Source organism: Sminthopsis crassicaudata, chromosome 1 (genome assembly GCF_048593235.1).
Source record: "Sminthopsis crassicaudata isolate SCR6 chromosome 1, ASM4859323v1, whole genome shotgun sequence".
Taxonomy (NCBI): domain Eukaryota; kingdom Metazoa; phylum Chordata; class Mammalia; order Dasyuromorphia; family Dasyuridae; genus Sminthopsis; species Sminthopsis crassicaudata.
In genome coordinates, this window is record NC_133617.1 from 5674161 (window position 1) to 5692630 (window position 18470).

The 18470-nt window shown below is 41.6% G+C and overlaps 1 protein-coding gene across 1 annotated transcript in view; it reads left to right on the forward strand.

The window, feature by feature from the left end:
- LOC141551652 (uncharacterized) overlaps positions 1 to 13520 on the forward strand; it is a 67870-nt gene extending 54350 nt beyond the window's left edge. Inside the window, exon 2 of the mRNA XM_074283533.1 lies at positions 12194 to 13520. Within this exon, the coding sequence (XP_074139634.1) occupies positions 12194 to 12204 (11 nt within the window). The 3' untranslated portion in view covers positions 12205 to 13520. The remainder of the gene's footprint in view (positions 1 to 12193) is intronic.
- The last annotated feature ends 4950 nt before the right edge of the window (positions 13521 to 18470 follow it).

The window sequence follows — 18470 nt, forward strand, 5'->3', positions numbered from 1 at the left end:
TCCAGGCCCCACTTTTTCCCTCCTTTGGAATCCCTGACAGACTTGGGATGCCCCTCCTAGCACGGGGCTGTCTTGAGCACCGCTATTCTCTATATAAGCAGCAGCTGAGTTCAGTGCACAAATGACTGCAGACCACCTAACGCAGTGAACCGTCCATCTCAAACTGGATTCTCTGGCTGAGATGAGGGCCTTTGTATTGCTGATAACTCTGGGGTTGTCGGGAAGAGACTTGCTCTTGCCATAAGTTCTTGCATTTTTTGGTTTTATTTTTGATTTATTTGCTTCACATTGGGTTGGTCAAAATTATATTGTGCTGAGACCTCCCAGGTATCTAGGGAGAGGTAATTCAATAATTCAAATATTCAGAAGGAGAGTGTGTAATGTTGTGCCTCAGTTTCCCTAGATTGTCATCTTTGCTAATATATCTTTGTATTTTTATGTCTGCCAAATGCCAATCTGTTCTGGGATAACTGTTTCCAAGAGAACCGGTGGAAGCAATTTTTATGGTATGGAATTATTGTAATCAATGGTATTATCCTGTTGCCACTATGCCTACCCTGTATAATTACATTAGTAACCAAAATAGTTCAATGGTACCTATTGAAATATTGCATACAGAAGATATTAAAATGATGATTCTTCAGAGAAAAAGCTGTGTTAGAGGGGTATAATCTTGATGATGAACTTGATCAACAATGTATAGATACGTTAACTGATTTGAACAGTGTGCAAGTTGGTAGAAATATGACAAAATCATGTATACATTTCAAGGAGAAATTGTGTGGAATAGAGAGAAAGTGAAGAATGTACAGGAATGTGTGAATTCTTTGTGAATTCTTTTTCTGTATCTTATTTTCATTATTTCTGTGTTTCCCCTATGAGCTGCATAATATGTGCAGGCTCATATTTACTTGAGCCTTGGCCGGCTATAACCATATTTACTTAACCTGAGCTGATGACCTTTATCAGTATTTGACATTTATCGATATTTGGTCCATTAGCTTGACCAATGTCCTATCTGAAGCCTGATTTTCTGTTTCTTAGAAATCAGAGGATTTGGGGGAAACAGAAACCTTCCATTGCAATCTCTCCGGATAGCAACACCCAATTAGATGCCTCCCCCGCCCCTTCTCAATGCTCTCTTATCTGTGATGTAATGTCTTGTATAAGAGCTGCGTACCTTTACTACTTCTTCAGCCCTCCTACCACAAGATTTCTCTTTCCCTTGTCTCGTGATAGAAGGGCTCATCCTCTGGAGGTTTTAGTAAACAATCTTTCTGCTTTCTACCGAGGGATCTCCGAGTAGTCGTTCTGGTGTAAGGGTCTTCTACATCCCTCACAGGTTAATGCCTTGTAGTCTTTTGGAGTAGTGGTATTTTCCTGCCAAATCTCTTATCTTGTGTGACGCTACTTTAAATTTTACAAACTCAAATTGCATCAAAAGTAAATGAGACAGAATTATAGAAATCTGCTTGTGTCATATGAGCAGTGATTATAAAATGACGTCCAGATTCCTGGGAGAAAGCCTGGTAAGTTTTCTTTTGAACTTTACTTATTAATGGTTTAAGGGAGTCTTGTTTTGGTGGATCCAGTCTATATCAAAGGTAGATGAGATCAAGGTTAAAGTAACCATTGCAAACAGACTCTGGTACAGTGTCGGGTTAAATTAAGCCACGAGCAAGTAAAAGAGTAAGGTTATCCCTGAAAGCGCATTCATATTTCTACTGAAAAATTTTGTGGCCAGTACCATGTATAAATTATTAATCATTACAATTGGATAAAACGATGTATTTGTATTTACAGGTGTGTTTTTGTTGAAACAAACAACAACAACAACAACAACAACAACAACAACAACAACAACAACAACAACAACAACAACAACAACAACAACAACAACAACAACAACAACAACAACAACAACAACAACAACAACAACAACAACAACAACAACAACAACAACAACAACAACAACAACAACAACAACAACAACAACAACAACAACAACAACAACAACAACAACAACAACAACAACAACAACAACAACAACAACAACAACAACAACAACAACAACAACAACAACAACAACAACAACAACAACAACAACAACAACAACAACAACAACAACAACAACAACAACAACAACAACAACAACAACAACAACAACAACAACAACAACAACAACAACAACAACAACAACAACAACAACAACAACAACAACAACAACAACAACAACAACAACAACAACAACAACAACAACAACAACAACAACAACAACAACAACAACAACAACAACAACAACAACAACAACAACAACAACAACAACAACAACAACAACAACAACAACAACAACAACAACAACAACAACAACAACAACAACAACAACAACAACAACAACAACAACAACAACAACAACAACAACAACAACAACAACAACAACAACAACAACAACAACAACAACAACAACAACAACAACAACAACAACAACAACAACAACAACAACAACGGGCAGCTGCGGCCTCGTTCGAGGCGGGGCTAGGCGGCCCGCGCCGCGGCGGCTCCCGCCGCCGCGTCGCGGGCAGCTGCGGCCTCGTTCGAGGCGGGGCTAGGCGGCCCGCGCCGCGGCGGCTCCCGCCGCCGCGTCGCGGGCAGCTGCGGCCTCGTTCGAGGCGGGGCTAGGCGGCCCGCGCCGCGGCGGCTCCCGCCGCCGCGTCGCGGGCAGCTGCGGCCTCGTTCGAGGCGGGGCTAGGCGGCCCGCGCCGCGGCGGCTCCCGCCGCCGCGTCGCGGGCAGCTGCGGCCTCGTTCGAGGCGGGGCTAGGCGGCCCGCGCCGCGGCGGCTCCCGCCGCCGCGTCGCGGGCAGCTGCGGCCTCGTTCGAGGCGGGGCTAGGCGGCCCGCGCCGCGGCGGCTCCCGCCGCCGCGTCGCGGGCAGCTGCGGCCTCGTTCGAGGCGGGGCTAGGCGGCCCGCGCCGCGGCGGCTCCCGCCGCCGCGTCGCGGGCAGCTGCGGCCTCGTTCGAGGCGGGGCTAGGCGGCCCGCGCCGCGGCGGCTCCCGCCGCCGCGTCGCGGGCAGCTGCGGCCTCGTTCGAGGCGGGGCTAGGCGGCCCGCGCCGCGGCGGCTCCCGCCGCCGCGTCGCGGGCAGCTGCGGCCTCGTTCGAGGCGGGGCTAGGCGGCCCGCGCCGCGGCGGCTCCCGCCGCCGCGTCGCGGGCAGCTGCGGCCTCGTTCGAGGCGGGGCTAGGCGGCCCGCGCCGCGGCGGCTCCCGCCGCCGCGTCGCGGGCAGCTGCGGCCTCGTTCGAGGCGGGGCTAGGCGGCCCGCGCCGCGGCGGCTCCCTTATTGCTGCACAGTTGTATTGACCTTATTGGGTGATTGTTTCCCTTACACACACTTTTCGCTGTTATTCTGTTCATTTAAGTTAATGGATGACTGTGGTGACTGGAGGTTTACCCACCTTTTTAATTAGGTTTTAGTCAGACTTCCCTTTATTGCTCATGTTAGTCCCTGCTGTGCCCGGGGTTATCCGAGGTGTCATGGACTACTTTAAGAAGTGAGCTCGTTACCTGCTCCTTTAAACTCGGGTCACGTGTTGAGGCCATTCTCACCGAGTTGTGCAAACTTGCTTGTGTAGGTTTAATAAAAATCAACAATGAGGCTTGGACCAAACCTTTGCCCGGGGGACTGATTAAAGCCCATTTAAGCATTTTCAGTGCTTTGTTTTGTGCTAAGCTACACAAACTAATAAATAAATTTTTGACAAAATTTGAGTTTCTGTAACTATGTCAGCATTAAACTTTTGGTATTTTTTTCCTAATTGTACATTGTCAGGTCTTGTCCCAGATAATTGTATTACTCTCTTAATAGCCTTTAACAAAATCCTGGCCACAAGCACTGGGTAAGGAGTAAGCTTTTGTTCTGGTTGTGTTGGGAGGTTCAACCCCTCAATCAATCACACTGTCTCCTTGATGAAGGACGGCTGTGGGGGCCTCTTGTGTAGCAAAAACTGATATTTCCAAGGGTTTCCGAGTGACTCTTTCAACCACATTGGATAAAGCCAGTTCAACTTGTCTCAAAGCCTCTTGAGCTTCTTTTGTAAATTTAAAGCAGGCAGTGTCTCTTCTTAAAATGTCATATAATGGTTGTAATCGACAGGTAGTCAAGCCTAGCACGGGACGCATCCATTGGATATCTCCTATCAGTTTCCGGAAGTCATTTAAGGTGTTTAGCTTCTCTGTTCTTAAGGAGAGTTTTTGTACTGTAAGCACCTTAGGATATACTTCATATCCTAAATATTGAAAAGGAGCATGTCTTTGAATCTTTTCTGAAGTTATGTGCAATTTATAATTCCTCAGTGTTTCCACGGTCTTTTGTAGACATGCTTCTAACATTTGTTCCTCAGGTGCACATCCCAAAATATCATCCATATAATGTAACAATATTACTTTTGGAAATGCTTTTCTTATTGGAGCATGAGCAGCAGCAACATACATTTGGCACATAGTAGGGCTGTTTTTCATTCTCTGTGGCAAAACTGTCCATTCATATCTTTTATAAGGCTCAGCTAAGTTAACGCTGGGCACTGAAAAAGCAAATCTTTTCATATCCTCCTTATCTAGAGGGATAGAATAGAAACAATCCTTAATGTCTCTAACCCCCAGAGGCCAGGGGTCCTCAAACTACGGCCCGTGGTATGTGTATATATACCTATATGTATGTGTGTATACACCTATGTGTATGTGTGTGTATACCTATATATACATACACATATAAATATATATGTAAATATATAATTGCTGCTTTTAGAGGTCCTGAAAGTTTGCCCTTCCCATGCTTTTTTTTTGGGGGGGGGGAGGTACAAAACCAGCCTATTTCCTATGTCAGAAGCAGACACTTCTCATACCTCCCAAGTGGAATATTCTGCAGATCCCACACACCCACCCACGCGGCTGCACCAACCAACAGGAGGGGCTTCCGTGTCTCCCCTGACCCAGAAGTGGAACCACAGCCCGGTGACTCTGGGCTGCACTGAGGCAACCGCAGCAGGCCCCGCCCCAGCTGAAGCGCCGCCCGCTCCCCCGGGGAATCTACAGTGGGTCCTTGTTGAGCGAGCTGAATCACATCTCTCTTGGTGGCAGGTCCTGGAAGCGTTCAAACTCAGATCTTCCCGACTCCAGGCCCGCCAGCTTCCACATAAATCTTAGCTAGTGCTAATAAGGTTTTGACACATGCAGCACCCAGTTTTATTAAAGCACACACAAGCACAGGAATAAATGGAGCTTTCCTCCAGATCATAAATGGCGCCCCCTAATGGGCAGCCAGGCGTGCGACGTGTAGAAGGCCCAAACTCTGGAGGAGTACACTTGAAACAAGGATGAGTAAAACAGGGTGTTTCCTCAGTGTGATTGGTGAGATAGCGGTTCTCTAGTTCACATATACTTAGTGCTTACTGTGATAGAATGGTTCTACAGTTGGCCCATGGTCAGTGTGCTATAGTGATGTAATTATGCAAAGGACTTGAGAGGACTTGAAATAAGTAAACTTGAGTGTGTATGGGCTCAACCTCAGATATGGTCAGCCGCTTTCCTCTGGGCTGAAGGGTCTTATACCTCCCCCAGAATTCCCCCAGTATCTGCGGCCCTCTACGGATGGGCAGCACCAGGCTTGGAATCCAGACCCATTTCACTCTCTTTGCCTCAATTCTCTCATCTGTAAAAATGCACCCGAGAAGGAAAACCACGTCTTTGCCCAGAAAACCCAGGATCCAGAAGAAACACAACCGGAGCGAATGGACAACAGAAATAGGCCTGAAGGGCAGCTGGGTGGTCTTAGTGGAGAGACCTCTGGGCTGGGAACCCGGAAATTACTTCCATTGAGTCTGAGTCCTCCGGATTCCGTTTTGGGTTTTCTTGGCAAGAACACTGGAGTAGTTTTGCCATTTCCTTCTCCGGTGCATTTTACAATGAGGCAAAGAGAGTAAAGTGATTTGTCCAGGGTTATGTGGCTAATAAATGTCTGAGCTCAGATTTGAACTTAGCTCTTCTTGATTCCAGCAATAGCATGATCTACCTATAAGGGAGCTAGGTAGTTACAGCACTGAACCTGGAATCAGAAAGACCCAATCCCAAATCCAGCCATGTTGTTGTGTCCTGCTTTCTAGACCTCCCCCCCAAAGCTGGGGTGATAAAACATACCATTGCTTTCTGGAGCCCCCACACCCAGGTGACTAAAAATATACCTTCCTAATGGAGAAGTGATAAGGCAGGACTCCAGAGGACAGTGGAAAAAATGGAGTCCACTCATTTCAAGGATCTTCCCCTTTATATAATGAAACAAAAACAACACTGTGCACGTAAGGACCACATAAACAACTTGCTGTTGTAGGTAGTTTGGCACCTGATATCACTCTGCTTCAATCACAACAGCCCTTAGGGGAGATGGGGAGCCGAACCAGACGTTGTTAGCAGGTTCCCTCTGGACTGAAAGGTCTAATACCTCACCCAGAGTTCCCCATTGACTGTGACCCTCTATACGTGTGACCCTGGGCGAGTAGCTTAACTCCTTCCTGTTGGCCTCATCTAAGTGGGGACACACTGTAGCAGGAAATGGAAAACCCCTCCAGTAACTTTGCCAAGAAAACCCCATGGATAAATTCATGGGGTTACAAGACCCAGACACAACTGAAAAACAACACATCTCATCTAAAACCAAAAGTGCCATCTGTAAGGGGAATAGCTTTGAAGCCTTTCCAGTATGGGGATGGATGATTCAGTGGTTTCCATTGTCATCAGTTATGTACTAGAAATTCTAACTAGAAATAGCAGAAGAATAAATTGAAAGAATAACGATACGCAGTAAGGGAACAAAACTATCCCCTTTTGCAGATGATACGATGTTATACTTGGAAAATCCTAGAAAATCAATAAAAAACTAGTTAAAACAGCAGCAAAGTTGCAAAATATGAAATAAACCAAATAAATGATTGGCATTTCTTACTTTTACCAACAAAAGAACAAGAAAAGATAGAAATTCCGTTTTAAATAACTTCAGGCAGTATAAAATATTTGAAAGGGATTATAGGAACAATCACTTTTCTAAACACTTCAGAAAAGCAAAAATCTAAATAATTGGAGAAATTTTAATTGCTCATGGGTAGGCTGAGCTAAAGCATTTATTATTTTACTAAATTTATTATTATTCAGTGCTGACCCAGCAAAGCTATCAAAGAATCATTTTATAGAGCTAGGGGAAAAATAACAATTCATCTGAGGGAATACATGGTCAAGAATATCAAGGGAATCAATGAAAAAGATGTGAAGGCAGTATAATACTACTAGAATCCAAATTATATGACAAAGGTATAATCAAAACCATCTAGTACCAGATAAGAAATAATGTTTTTAGTTAATCAATGAACTAGATTAGGTCCACAATATGCAGAAGTAAATGATCATGGTTGATAAATGCAGAGATCTAAGCCAAAAATTCACTATTTGACAAAAACTGGGAATACTGGAAAGCTTTCTGGAAGAAACTGGGCATAAACCAATATATCACAGTATACTAAGAAAAACTCATAATGGGCGTGTGGTTTAGACATATGGGTGATATGAGCAATAACAGGAACATGGTAAAAATTATCAGATCTATGCACAATGGAAGAACTGATCAAAAAAAGATAAGAGAGGATCACAGGAAGCAAAATGGATATTACTGATTTTTTTTTTCCAAACAAAACTAATGCCCCCCCACCCCCCCAGGCTGGGGTTAAGTGACTTGCCCAGGGTCACACAGCTAGGAAGTGTTAAGTGTCTGAGACCACATTTGAACTCAGGTCCTCCTGACTTCAGGGCTGGTGCTTTATCCACTGTGCAGCCAAAATTTGAAGGAAAACAGGAAGCTAACAAAATTGTTTTATAGCAAATGTTTCTGATAAAGACCTCATTTCTCAAATATATAGGGCACTGAGCCAAATTTATAAAAATAACCATTCCCCAACTGAGAAGTGGTCAAAGAATATGAATAGTTTTCAGAAGAAATCCAATCTATTCATAGTCGTGAATTGTTAGGTTCTTACTAAGTGCTAATGAAATAATGAGATATTAGGTTTTTACTAAATGCTAAGTAGGTACTTGACAATTCTCTAGTTCCAGCCTTTCCTGGGGAAGAGCTTACGTGCTTAGGAGGAGCAAGTTCATTAGTTGAAGTGGTTCTTCCCAGAAGCCCTTGCATTATCCCACGCCCATTCTCTGGGAGGATAAAGAGGGAAGCATTCCAGAGATAGTCAGTCTCTGCTTTAGACCAGGCTTGATGCTGCTCTCTGCAGGAAGGGAAGTCACTTCTCTGGATGAGAGTTAACGGCAACTGTCTGGAGACAAACGTTCTCTACAGGAAGCAGAATCTGTCCGAGAGATTTGAGTTGACACGGCAGATCTCCTCCCAGAGAGCGATCGGCAGCTTCTGAAGACAACAGCATGTTACAATGAATATATTCTAAATCACTCAAAATTAAAGAACTGCAAAATAAAACATTTTGGAGATACCTCCTCACATCTATCAGATTGACTAACAGAAAAAGAAAAAGACAAATGTTGAAGATGTTGAAAATTAAAGTACCCCAATGCTCCCTTGGTAGAACTGTAAACTTGTCCAATTTTTCTTGAGAACATTTTAGAACTATGCCCAAAAGGATATAAAACTACCCGTGCCTTTTTAAACTAAGTACCATTCCTATATCAGTATCCCAAAGAGATCAAAGAAAAAGCCAAAGAACTCACATGCAAAAATAGTTTAACTTTCTGTAGTGGCAAAGATTTGGAAACTGATGTCCATAGCTGAGCATGTTATGTTATATAATTGTGATGAATCGCTATGATGATATAAGAAATAAGGAAGGGGTTGATTTTAGAAAAATGTGACTTATATGAGTTGATGGAAATTGAAGTGAACAGAACTAGGAGAACATCATGTATTCTAGCAATAATGTAACAATAATTGACTGTGAAAGACCTACTTATTTAGCTACTCTAACAGAGATCTATTGTTGGATCAATACAATGATCCAATACAATCCAAAGGACTCATGATGTCAACTGCTGTATATATCCAGAGAGAAAGCTGATGAACTCTAAGTGGTGATTGAAGCATACTTTTTTCCACTTTATTCTTGCCTTTTTATTTAAAAAATAAAAACAATATGATTTATTTGGAAATAAGTTTTATCTGACTTCATAAGTAGAATGGCTATCATTTCTTTTTTTAAAAAAATTATTATAGCTTTTCATTTACAAGTTATATGCATGGGTAATTTTACAGGATTGATAATTGCCAAACCTTTTGCTCCAATTTTTCCCCTCTTTCCCTCCACCTCTTCTCCCAGATGGCAGGTTGACCAATACATGTTAAATATGTTAAAGTATAAATTAAATACCTTATTAGTATACATGTCCAAATAGTTATCTGCTATACAAAAAGAATCAGACTTTGAAATAGTGAACCATTAGCCTGTGAAGGACATCAAAAATGCAGGCGGACAAGAGGGATTGGGAATTCCATGCAGTGGTTCATAGTCATTTCCCAGAGTTCTTTCGCTGGGTGTAACTGGTTCAATTCATTACTGCTCTATTGGAACTGATTTGGTTCATCTCATTGTTGCAGAGGGCCTCGGCCATCAGAATTGATCATCATATAGTGTTGTTATTGAATTATATTGATCTCCTGGTCCTGCTCATTTCACTCAGCATCAGTTCCTGTAAGTCTCTCCAGGCCTTTTTGAAATCATGCTGTTGGTCTTTTCTTACAGAACAATAATATTCCATACTATTCATGTACCACAATTTATTCAGCCATTCTCCAATTGATGGGCATCCACGTAGTTTCCAGTTTCTGGCCACTACAAAAAGGGCTGCCACAAACATTTTGGCACACACAGGTCTCTTTCCCTTCTTTAAGATCTCTTTGGGATATAAGCCCAATAGTAACACTGCTGGGTTAAAGGGTATGCACAATTTGATAACTTTTTGAGCATAGTTCCAAATTGCTCTCCAGAATGGCTGGATGTGTTCTCAATTCCACCAACAATGTACCAGTGTCCCTGTTTTCCTATATCCCCTCCAACATTGCGCATTATCTTTCCCTGTCATTCTAGCCAATCTGACAGATGTGTAGTGGCATCTCAGAGTTGTCTTAATGTTTTTCATATGGCTAGAAATAGTTTCAATTTCTTCATCTGAGAATTTTCTGTTCATATCCTTTGATCATTTATCAATTGGAGAATAGTATCATTTCTTTATCAGTGAGTGAGGGAGAGATAAAGGGAGAAAATTTGGAACTTAAAATCAAAAATAATTTTCTTTTTCCCAAGGCATTTAGAGTTTTGTGTAATGTTCTCTGTTGGTTCTGTTTTCTTGGGGTCTCTGGGAGCAGCCTTCTTTTCAGTTCAGTAATCACCACAAGAGTACAGCCAGGTGTTAAATTCCAAATCCTTTATTGTCTCCTTCAAAATCCTATCTCCTTCATTGGAGCCCGGTTCGCTTTCTTAGAGGACTATCTCTCTCCTTGGATCTGAGAGCTTGCCTGTCTTCTCTGCCCTCTAAATCTCTCCGAATACAAAGGTTTGTGCTTCAGCCTCTAGCTACCATAAAGGTGCATGATGGAATGAATCTGTCTCAGCCTCGCAAAGCTTCTAGTGCTCTGTCTTCTCTGGCCCTGAGAGCTTCTCCTCTGTGGCTCTCAGTCCTGCTTATATGTTCCTGAATAAAAAATTAAAATTTCATATTAGAATTGTAAGCTCACTCAAATCTAACAGGCCTGAGCTTCTAAATTATGGGAATTTGACCATTCCATGAACTCTATATGTCCTTGACAATAGATACCAGGAACTAGCCATTCCTGGGAATGTCTATGCTTAGGGCAGTTGGCTTCCTCCCTGAGCATATACAATTGATAAGGAAATACCTCAAGGTATAGACAATATAGAATGGGTCAAAACACCAGATGGTCACGTATTTTTATATATGTCAAGATAATATATGGAGTAAGTCAAAACACTAGAAGGTCACGTATTTCTACACATGTATACGTGCCAGACTTCTTGGCTGAAAGCCCTCTTTGTTTAAGAGAGGTATATAAGATTGAGAATCTTACATCTCCACTGAGTCTCATCCGTGGGGAGGACGCTTCGCCCGGAAAAATCTTTGCACAATTCAAGTTGATTGAGGCTGAAACGGGACTCCCAGCCATTTGAGTTTTTGAGGTTCCCTTGAATTGGTGATGTATTCTCTTCCTCTATCTGCTATAATTGTCATGTTGTTAATTGTTCTTATTTCCATTTGTTTGTTTGTGTAAATCTAAATTGTCTGTACCTTGTCTTGTTTGATTAAAACTTTTTACTTTTACTTTTTAATTGAGCTTGAGAGCGTCATTTATAGGAGCGAATCAGAACTTTTCTTTAATATCATAATACATAAATTGGCGTAGTCGGCAGGATTCACTGTATAAATGCCTCTCTTTAAGAAAATTCAAGCTCTGTGTCTGTCTGTGTCTTTGTCTGCTTTGAATTTTTTTTTTGTTGCTGTTGTTCTTGTTGTTCTGTGTTAAAAGTTAGCAAGCTCATAAGATAAGAACAGCTTCTGTGTTACAGGCTTAGAAAAATATCAGGCTGAATTGGGGAAATTGGAATTCATTCAGAATAGTAATTCTTTCAGAGTGGTCTTAAGTCATGAAATATCTAGGCATTCCCTGTGAAGGCAGAGAAATGCAGTAAAACGGGCTTTGAAGTTTAGAGAAGCTCTGTTTGGATTCTGGGAGGGAAGAATGTTCAAGGTGAAACAAACTTCTCTCTGGCAGCGGGAGTCCTAAGAAAAGCCTCTAGTTTGTTTTAGTGATTTAAGAGCTTTGTTAAGTTTTAAAAAAACAATGATTAAGAAATTTGGGAATTGATTATTTTAATGTTACTTAATATAAAAATTGTTTGTGATTTTAAACTTTTTAATCTGTTGTACCAATTTGTAAGTAAAAGAAAAAAACTTGACTATTTTAAACTGGTGGGGAAGTTTTATCTGAAAAGCAGATTTTCAAAGTCTGCTAAAGAGGAGTCAAGGCAATACAATCTTATCTGCTTAATACCACCTGGGAAGCTTCTTACTTGAAGTGCCGCCCATCTCTACCTCTGCACCCTGTCCCTGGAGCCCACGGAGAGCCAAGTGTTGAAGAGCAAATCTGGCTCCTTCTGAGCCAAACAGAGCTGGAAGAGGCAGCCCTGGCTGAGGGAGCTCCCAAGAGGAGACGTTTATCTCCTGCTCCTGCAGGCAGCCAGGCAACGGGTTCAGGAAGGTCCGATGGAGAAGCCCAGGACCCGCTTCTTACAGCTGCAGCGGGCAGCCCCTCCACCTTCTCACAAGCAGCTTCTGAGGGCTCTGGCCACCTGCTGGGTGTGCAAGAGGCTCCTATCCTGGAAAACAGGAGCGGGATCCCTGTCCTCTGGAGTGCCCCCCAGCAGCCCCAGCCATCCTTGCACTCTTTCTTATACTCCCCTCCCAGCAGCAGCCACAGCAGGAGTCTGCCAAGCTTGGAAGATGTGGCCATGGGGCCCCCCACTTCTCCACTTGCCATGCCTCATGAGCCCAGTCCCGAGGAGGCTCTCTTCTCCCTACTGGAGGCATCCGGCTGCCTCTCAGAAAACTCCCAGGGGACCAGGAGCGACTGTCTCCCCTCTGGGCCCTCCCAGCCAATGCATCCTGCCCCTGGAGCCCAAGAAGCCCAAAGTCTGCAACAGGAAATCTGGACGTCTCTCACAGAGACAGTCTCGGAAGATTCGCCCCAGGATCCAAGAACTTTGGAGAAGACACCTTTGTCTCCCAAGAATGACAGTGGCCAGGACCCCTCTTTCCTCATCCCAGACTTTTCCTGGGATTCCTCTTCTTGGAATGAGCAGCCCCTTGGAGACTAGAACATTGAGAAGCTCACAGAAGCACACACAGACACATGCTGCCATGCAGCCATGCTCAGATGCACACCCACTCACAGACACAAGGAGACACTCACACAGGTCAACTGGCAGACAACAAAGAAGCATTCCTTTGGACTCCAACTGCAGGGGATGAGGGAGAGTGAGGAGGGCTTACCCAGTGCAATGGACAGTAGAGCAGATGGGCAAGGTCGGACTCAATCCGCCTTGGCTAATGATGTTCTGCCCAGAGGAGAGGACCATCTAGGGGAAAAAGAATCTCTTTTCTCTTATTGCTCCTGCCTGTCAATGTTATGCTTTGGTCTGGTGGATAGGAGGCCCACAATGCCTCTATGCACAGACAGTTTTGCCACACGAACCCTTGCAAAACCTTGTGTTTCAATTTCTTCCCTTTCCCCTCACTCCCTCCACATATGACCAGTTAGGCAATATATATGAAACATATTGTTAAATGGATGTTAAATCCAAGATATGCACACATATGGATTAAATCTTCTCACTGCCCAAGAAAAATCAAATCAAATCCAACCAAACTGAGAAAGAAAATAAAATGCCACCATGCAACCACAAAAAGAATGAAAATGCTATGCTGTGATCCAAGATCATTTCTTACAGAATGGCAATATCATATAATAATATATAACAAATATTATATGATATTATACAATAATTTTATATAACATAATATATCATCTATCATAGAATTTCTTATACAATGATGATATTACATATAATAAAATAGAATAAAAAAATAGAATAATAAAATAGAATAGGGCTGAGTTCTCACCTTTCTTCTAATTGTAAAAAACATTATTTCCTCTTAACACTTTGGACTCCCCATATTGGGTCATTTAACAAAAGCCCCTCTCATTTGTAAGTCTCAGGACCCTCACATTTTCTATATTCTGATGTTCTCAGGGAGAAACTGGTCAAGGAGAGCCCCCAAACACCATCGTTGCCCTTTGTTCCATCCCCTAGAGGTGAGAACTCCTTTCTTTGGAGAAGGCTTCTAGCTTCAAAACTAGGGCTGAGTTCTCACCTTTCTTCTAATTGTGGAAAACATTATTTCCTCTTAACACTTTGGACTCTCCATATTGGGTCATTTAACAAAAGCCCCTCTCATTTGCAAGTCTCAGGACCCTCACATTTCCTATATTCTGATGTTCTCACGGAGAAACTGGTCAAGGAAAGCCCCAAAGCACAATCACTGTCATAAAACTGCCTCTTTCCATAGCCAACACATATATTGAATTTTTTCACTTTCTCTTTAGTCCACTGATAGAGATATCTTTTTCTTAATATGAATACTTTTAAAAAAGAGAACCTTATTACACTTCTATTAATCAAATATCAATATATCTGCAGCAAGTTTATGTAAAAGTCAAAGGTGATTTGAATTGTGAAAAGTGTGGAAATATTAGCAAGGAACAAATATTCCAAAGTCAAGCAATAAGTTAAATAGGCTTGGTAGTCCTGTGCAGAAAGGCCATGTGATGTTCTTATATACTTTTTTGTTAACGTGAAGACATATACTTTTTTAGAAGTAAAAAAAGGGAGACATTATTCTGAAAAGAGAACTGTAATTGTTTAAGCAATCTGTGGCTGAGTTTGGAGTCTTTGGAATATTAAAAAGTATCTTGGACATCTAGGAAACAGCATTAAAGAGATGATTTGTGAACATCTGGTAACATAAGCTATAAACAAAGAGTTGAAAGAGCTTTATTAAAATCAGGTATTGCCATAGTCATTTCATTGGCATTTCTAAAAGAATTAGTACAGGGGGGTGGGGGATTTCAATCAGAAGGAGGTCATAGAAACTATTTACCTAGTTTACTATTTTGAACATATTCTCCTATTTTTCTTGAGGATAATTTTCAGAGATGGTGGCTACAGAATATCACTCCTTATTCATTAACTCCTCTGTGATGTAAGAAGAAACCTATGTCTGTTCTACAGAGTAAAAATAAATGCATCTTTCAGATCTTTTATGTCCTAGAACTGTGACCCCTATTCTACTACCTAGATAGTCCAGTGAAACCAAAATTAAACTCTGATCAGTAGACCTATGGATTGGCAGGTAGTACCATGGACATCTCCAATGTACCCCGCCCTCTTCCCCTTCCCCCTCTGGGAATGTCCAGGTTAGCTCCTCTGAAAGTCCTTGCCCCATGTTGGGTGCCAATACATAATGTTCTTTTGTCTCCAGAAACTCCAGGCTGGCACTCTGGAGGAGGAGGGAGTCTACTCTAGGTTAGAGTTGGCAGCTCTCTTTTTTCCTCCCAGAGAATGGGCGTGGGATAATGCAAGGGCTTGTGGGAAAATTACTTCTACTAATGAACTTGCTCCTTTTAAACATTAAGCTCCTCCCCAGAAGTTCAAAGGGGTAAAGCTCACCTTAAAGGCCAGAACTAGAGAATTGTTAAGTACTGACTTAGCACTTAGTAAGAACCTATCATCTCATTATCTCATTAGCACTTAGGAAGAACCTAACATCCCTCCCCCTCTTCTCTTCCACTCCTCTCTTCCTTTCCACCTCCTCCCCTTCCCCTTTCCCCTTCTCCTTCTTCCTCTTCCTTCTCCCTCTCCTTCTTCCTCTCTCCCTGTCTCTGTCGCCCTCTCTTCTCTCTCCCTCTCTCTGTAAAAATTGACACAGACTCTAATTTCTGTACATGTCATTTTCTCTCTGAGATAAGTCATTTAATCTTTTACCTAAGTTCATCTGTAAGATGAAAGAATTGATTTTACATGACCTCTTAAGATTCCCTCCCATCTACATTAATGACCTAGTTAGTGGTCTAGGGAACCATTGAGCAGCTGAGGAAGATTATGATAGGTGAAAGGAATAGATACACATTTTCTCATGGCAATTAGAGAATAGTTATATCACAAGGAAGACATGAATAAAGTTAGCTGATTTCAATGCTCTAATTTAAAAATCATTTTATTCTGATGACATATCCATTGAGAAATAGTTGGAGTTTCTTTTTTGCCTTCAATTAGAAATGTGATCACATATGGTATTTGAGTTATATTCCAAAATATGAAATTATTCATGGATGCAAATGATAATCCTTTTTAAATAGGTAGCTTATAGTGCTTTCTCATGTAATGAGTGTGGTCAGAAGAGAATGTGACAGTGTGACTGGAGATTAGATGATTGAAGATGACCAAAAAGGTCATTTCTACTATTTGGAAAACCTGGAATTTTTATTGTATCTTTCACAGAAAATCAAATTGATTCAACCTAGGGTTCACTGATTTCTGCAATGTTTTTTTTTAATTATAGCTTTTTATTTACAAAATATATGCGTGGGTAATTTTTCAACATTGACCCTTGCAAAACCTTGTGGTCCAACATTTCCCCTCCCCTAGATGGTAGGTGGTCCAATATATGTTAAATATGTTAATTCATATATGAAATACGACATATGTATGTATATATATTTATACAGTTATTTTGCTGCACAAGAAAAATCAGATCAAGAAAGAAAGAAAAAAAACCTGATCAAGAAAACAAAATTGCAAGCAAACAATAACAAAAAGATTCAAAATGCTAGGTTGTGTTCCACACTCATATCCAATAGTTCTCTCTCTGGGTATAGCTGACTGTGTTCGTTACTGAACAATTGGGACTGGTTTGAATCATCTCATTGTTGAAGAGAGCCACCTCTACCAGAACTGGTCATTGTATAATTTTGTTGTTGTATGTAACGATCTTCAAGTTCTTTTCACATCACTCAGCATCAGTTTCTGTAAGTCCCTCCAGGCCTCTCTGAAATCTTCCTGTTGGTCATTTCTTATGGAATAATCATATTGCATAACATTCATATGCCACTATTTATTCAGCCATTCTCCAACCGATGAGTATCCATTCAGTTTCCAGTTTATGAGGACTACAAAAAGGGCTGCCACAAACATTTTTGCACATGTGGATCTATTTCCCTTTATAATCTCTTTGGGATATAAGCCCAGTAGAAACATTGCTGTATCAAAGGGTATGCACATTTTGATATCTGTTTGAGCATATTTCCAAATTGGTCTCCAGAATGGCTGGATATATTCACGATACCACCAACAATGTAGTTGTTTTTCCCCATACCCCCCAAATTCATCATGGCCTTTTCTGTCATCTTAATCAATCTGAGCGATGTGTAGTAGCATCTCAGAGTTGTCTTAATTTTTATTTCCCTGATCAATGGTGATTTGGAGTACTTTTTCACATGACAGAAATGATATCTACATTCTTAAAGTAAAATTTTCCCTTTTGTTAGAAAAGAGTGTGTTAGGGCAGTAAAATGAGAAATTATATGTAGACTATGTACAGTGGCTCAATAGTCTGATTCATCCAGTCATACTTGTGCATCTTCTCTTTCCTTTACTTTGTAAAAAATAAACATATTTTACTTCCCTAAATATGTTACAAAGGTAAACTGAAAATGTCCAGTCAAATAACCTTGCATTTTATCAACCATGAACCATTTAGGTATATGGGCAACACTGACATTCTCAATGTTTTGTGCATTCTGTCTTACACATGTCCTACATACTGTGAAGTAATAAAATAAACCAATTTGAGCAATTGTCTTTGAGTAAAGAATCAAGATCCTTTGATTCAATTGCATGCCTTACAAGGTTCAAGGTACATTAGGAAGTCCTTTTAGACTTCTCCAGTACTGAGCTGCTTCCTCCTTCTCCACTTGAAGCCTACTGTTTCCTTTTTTTTCTCCTTTCACTCCTCTGCTGTTGCTTTTCTACCTCCCCTTCCAGCTGATTTCCAATTTAAGAGCTTACAAATTAGGCCCCATGGTTTTTCATAACAAATTTAAAAAAAGAAAGACTTCATCTCATTGGTTTTAATAAAAACACTTCACTTTATTGACAATTTCCAAAAGAAGTTTACAGAAATGACAAAAGTTACAAAAAATTTAGAAAGTAATTTTCATTATCCCTTTCACTCACATGTCCTCCTTCACAATGAGCATCATTGACAGCTCTTTACTGATCCCCAGTCTAACAGAGAATGAGTGATACAGGGGGACTGTCTTCCTTGATGACAAAAGAGAAGTAAGGGCAAAGAGGTCCTTCAAAATCCGTGTTTGAGAGAATGTGGATAAGGCTTCTTTCTCTGACATCATAAAAAGCTATAGATTTATTTTCATAATCAAGAAGAACTCCCACTTTGAGCCCAGGCTGCTTCAAGTGAAAGCCATTTTGTGAATTTAACAGGAAGAAACTATTTCCACATGGGGAGCTTGCTAGTGTCTTTCCATCCTCAGAGGAGGACAGTTTTCCCTTTCCCTTGACTGAATCTCTACAGACGCCCAATTCCCACCCTGTCTTCCCTTCCACCTCTACCTCCCAATAATGTTTTCCTGAGGTGAAGGTCTGGGCCCCCCAAACAGCAAGAGTGCAGTCCTTTCCGTCTTCGTTGTCTGGCAGGTCCCGATGGACCCTCCGGTACTGGACCCTCTTCAGATCTTCAGAAAGGATGAGAAGAGGATTGGCTGAC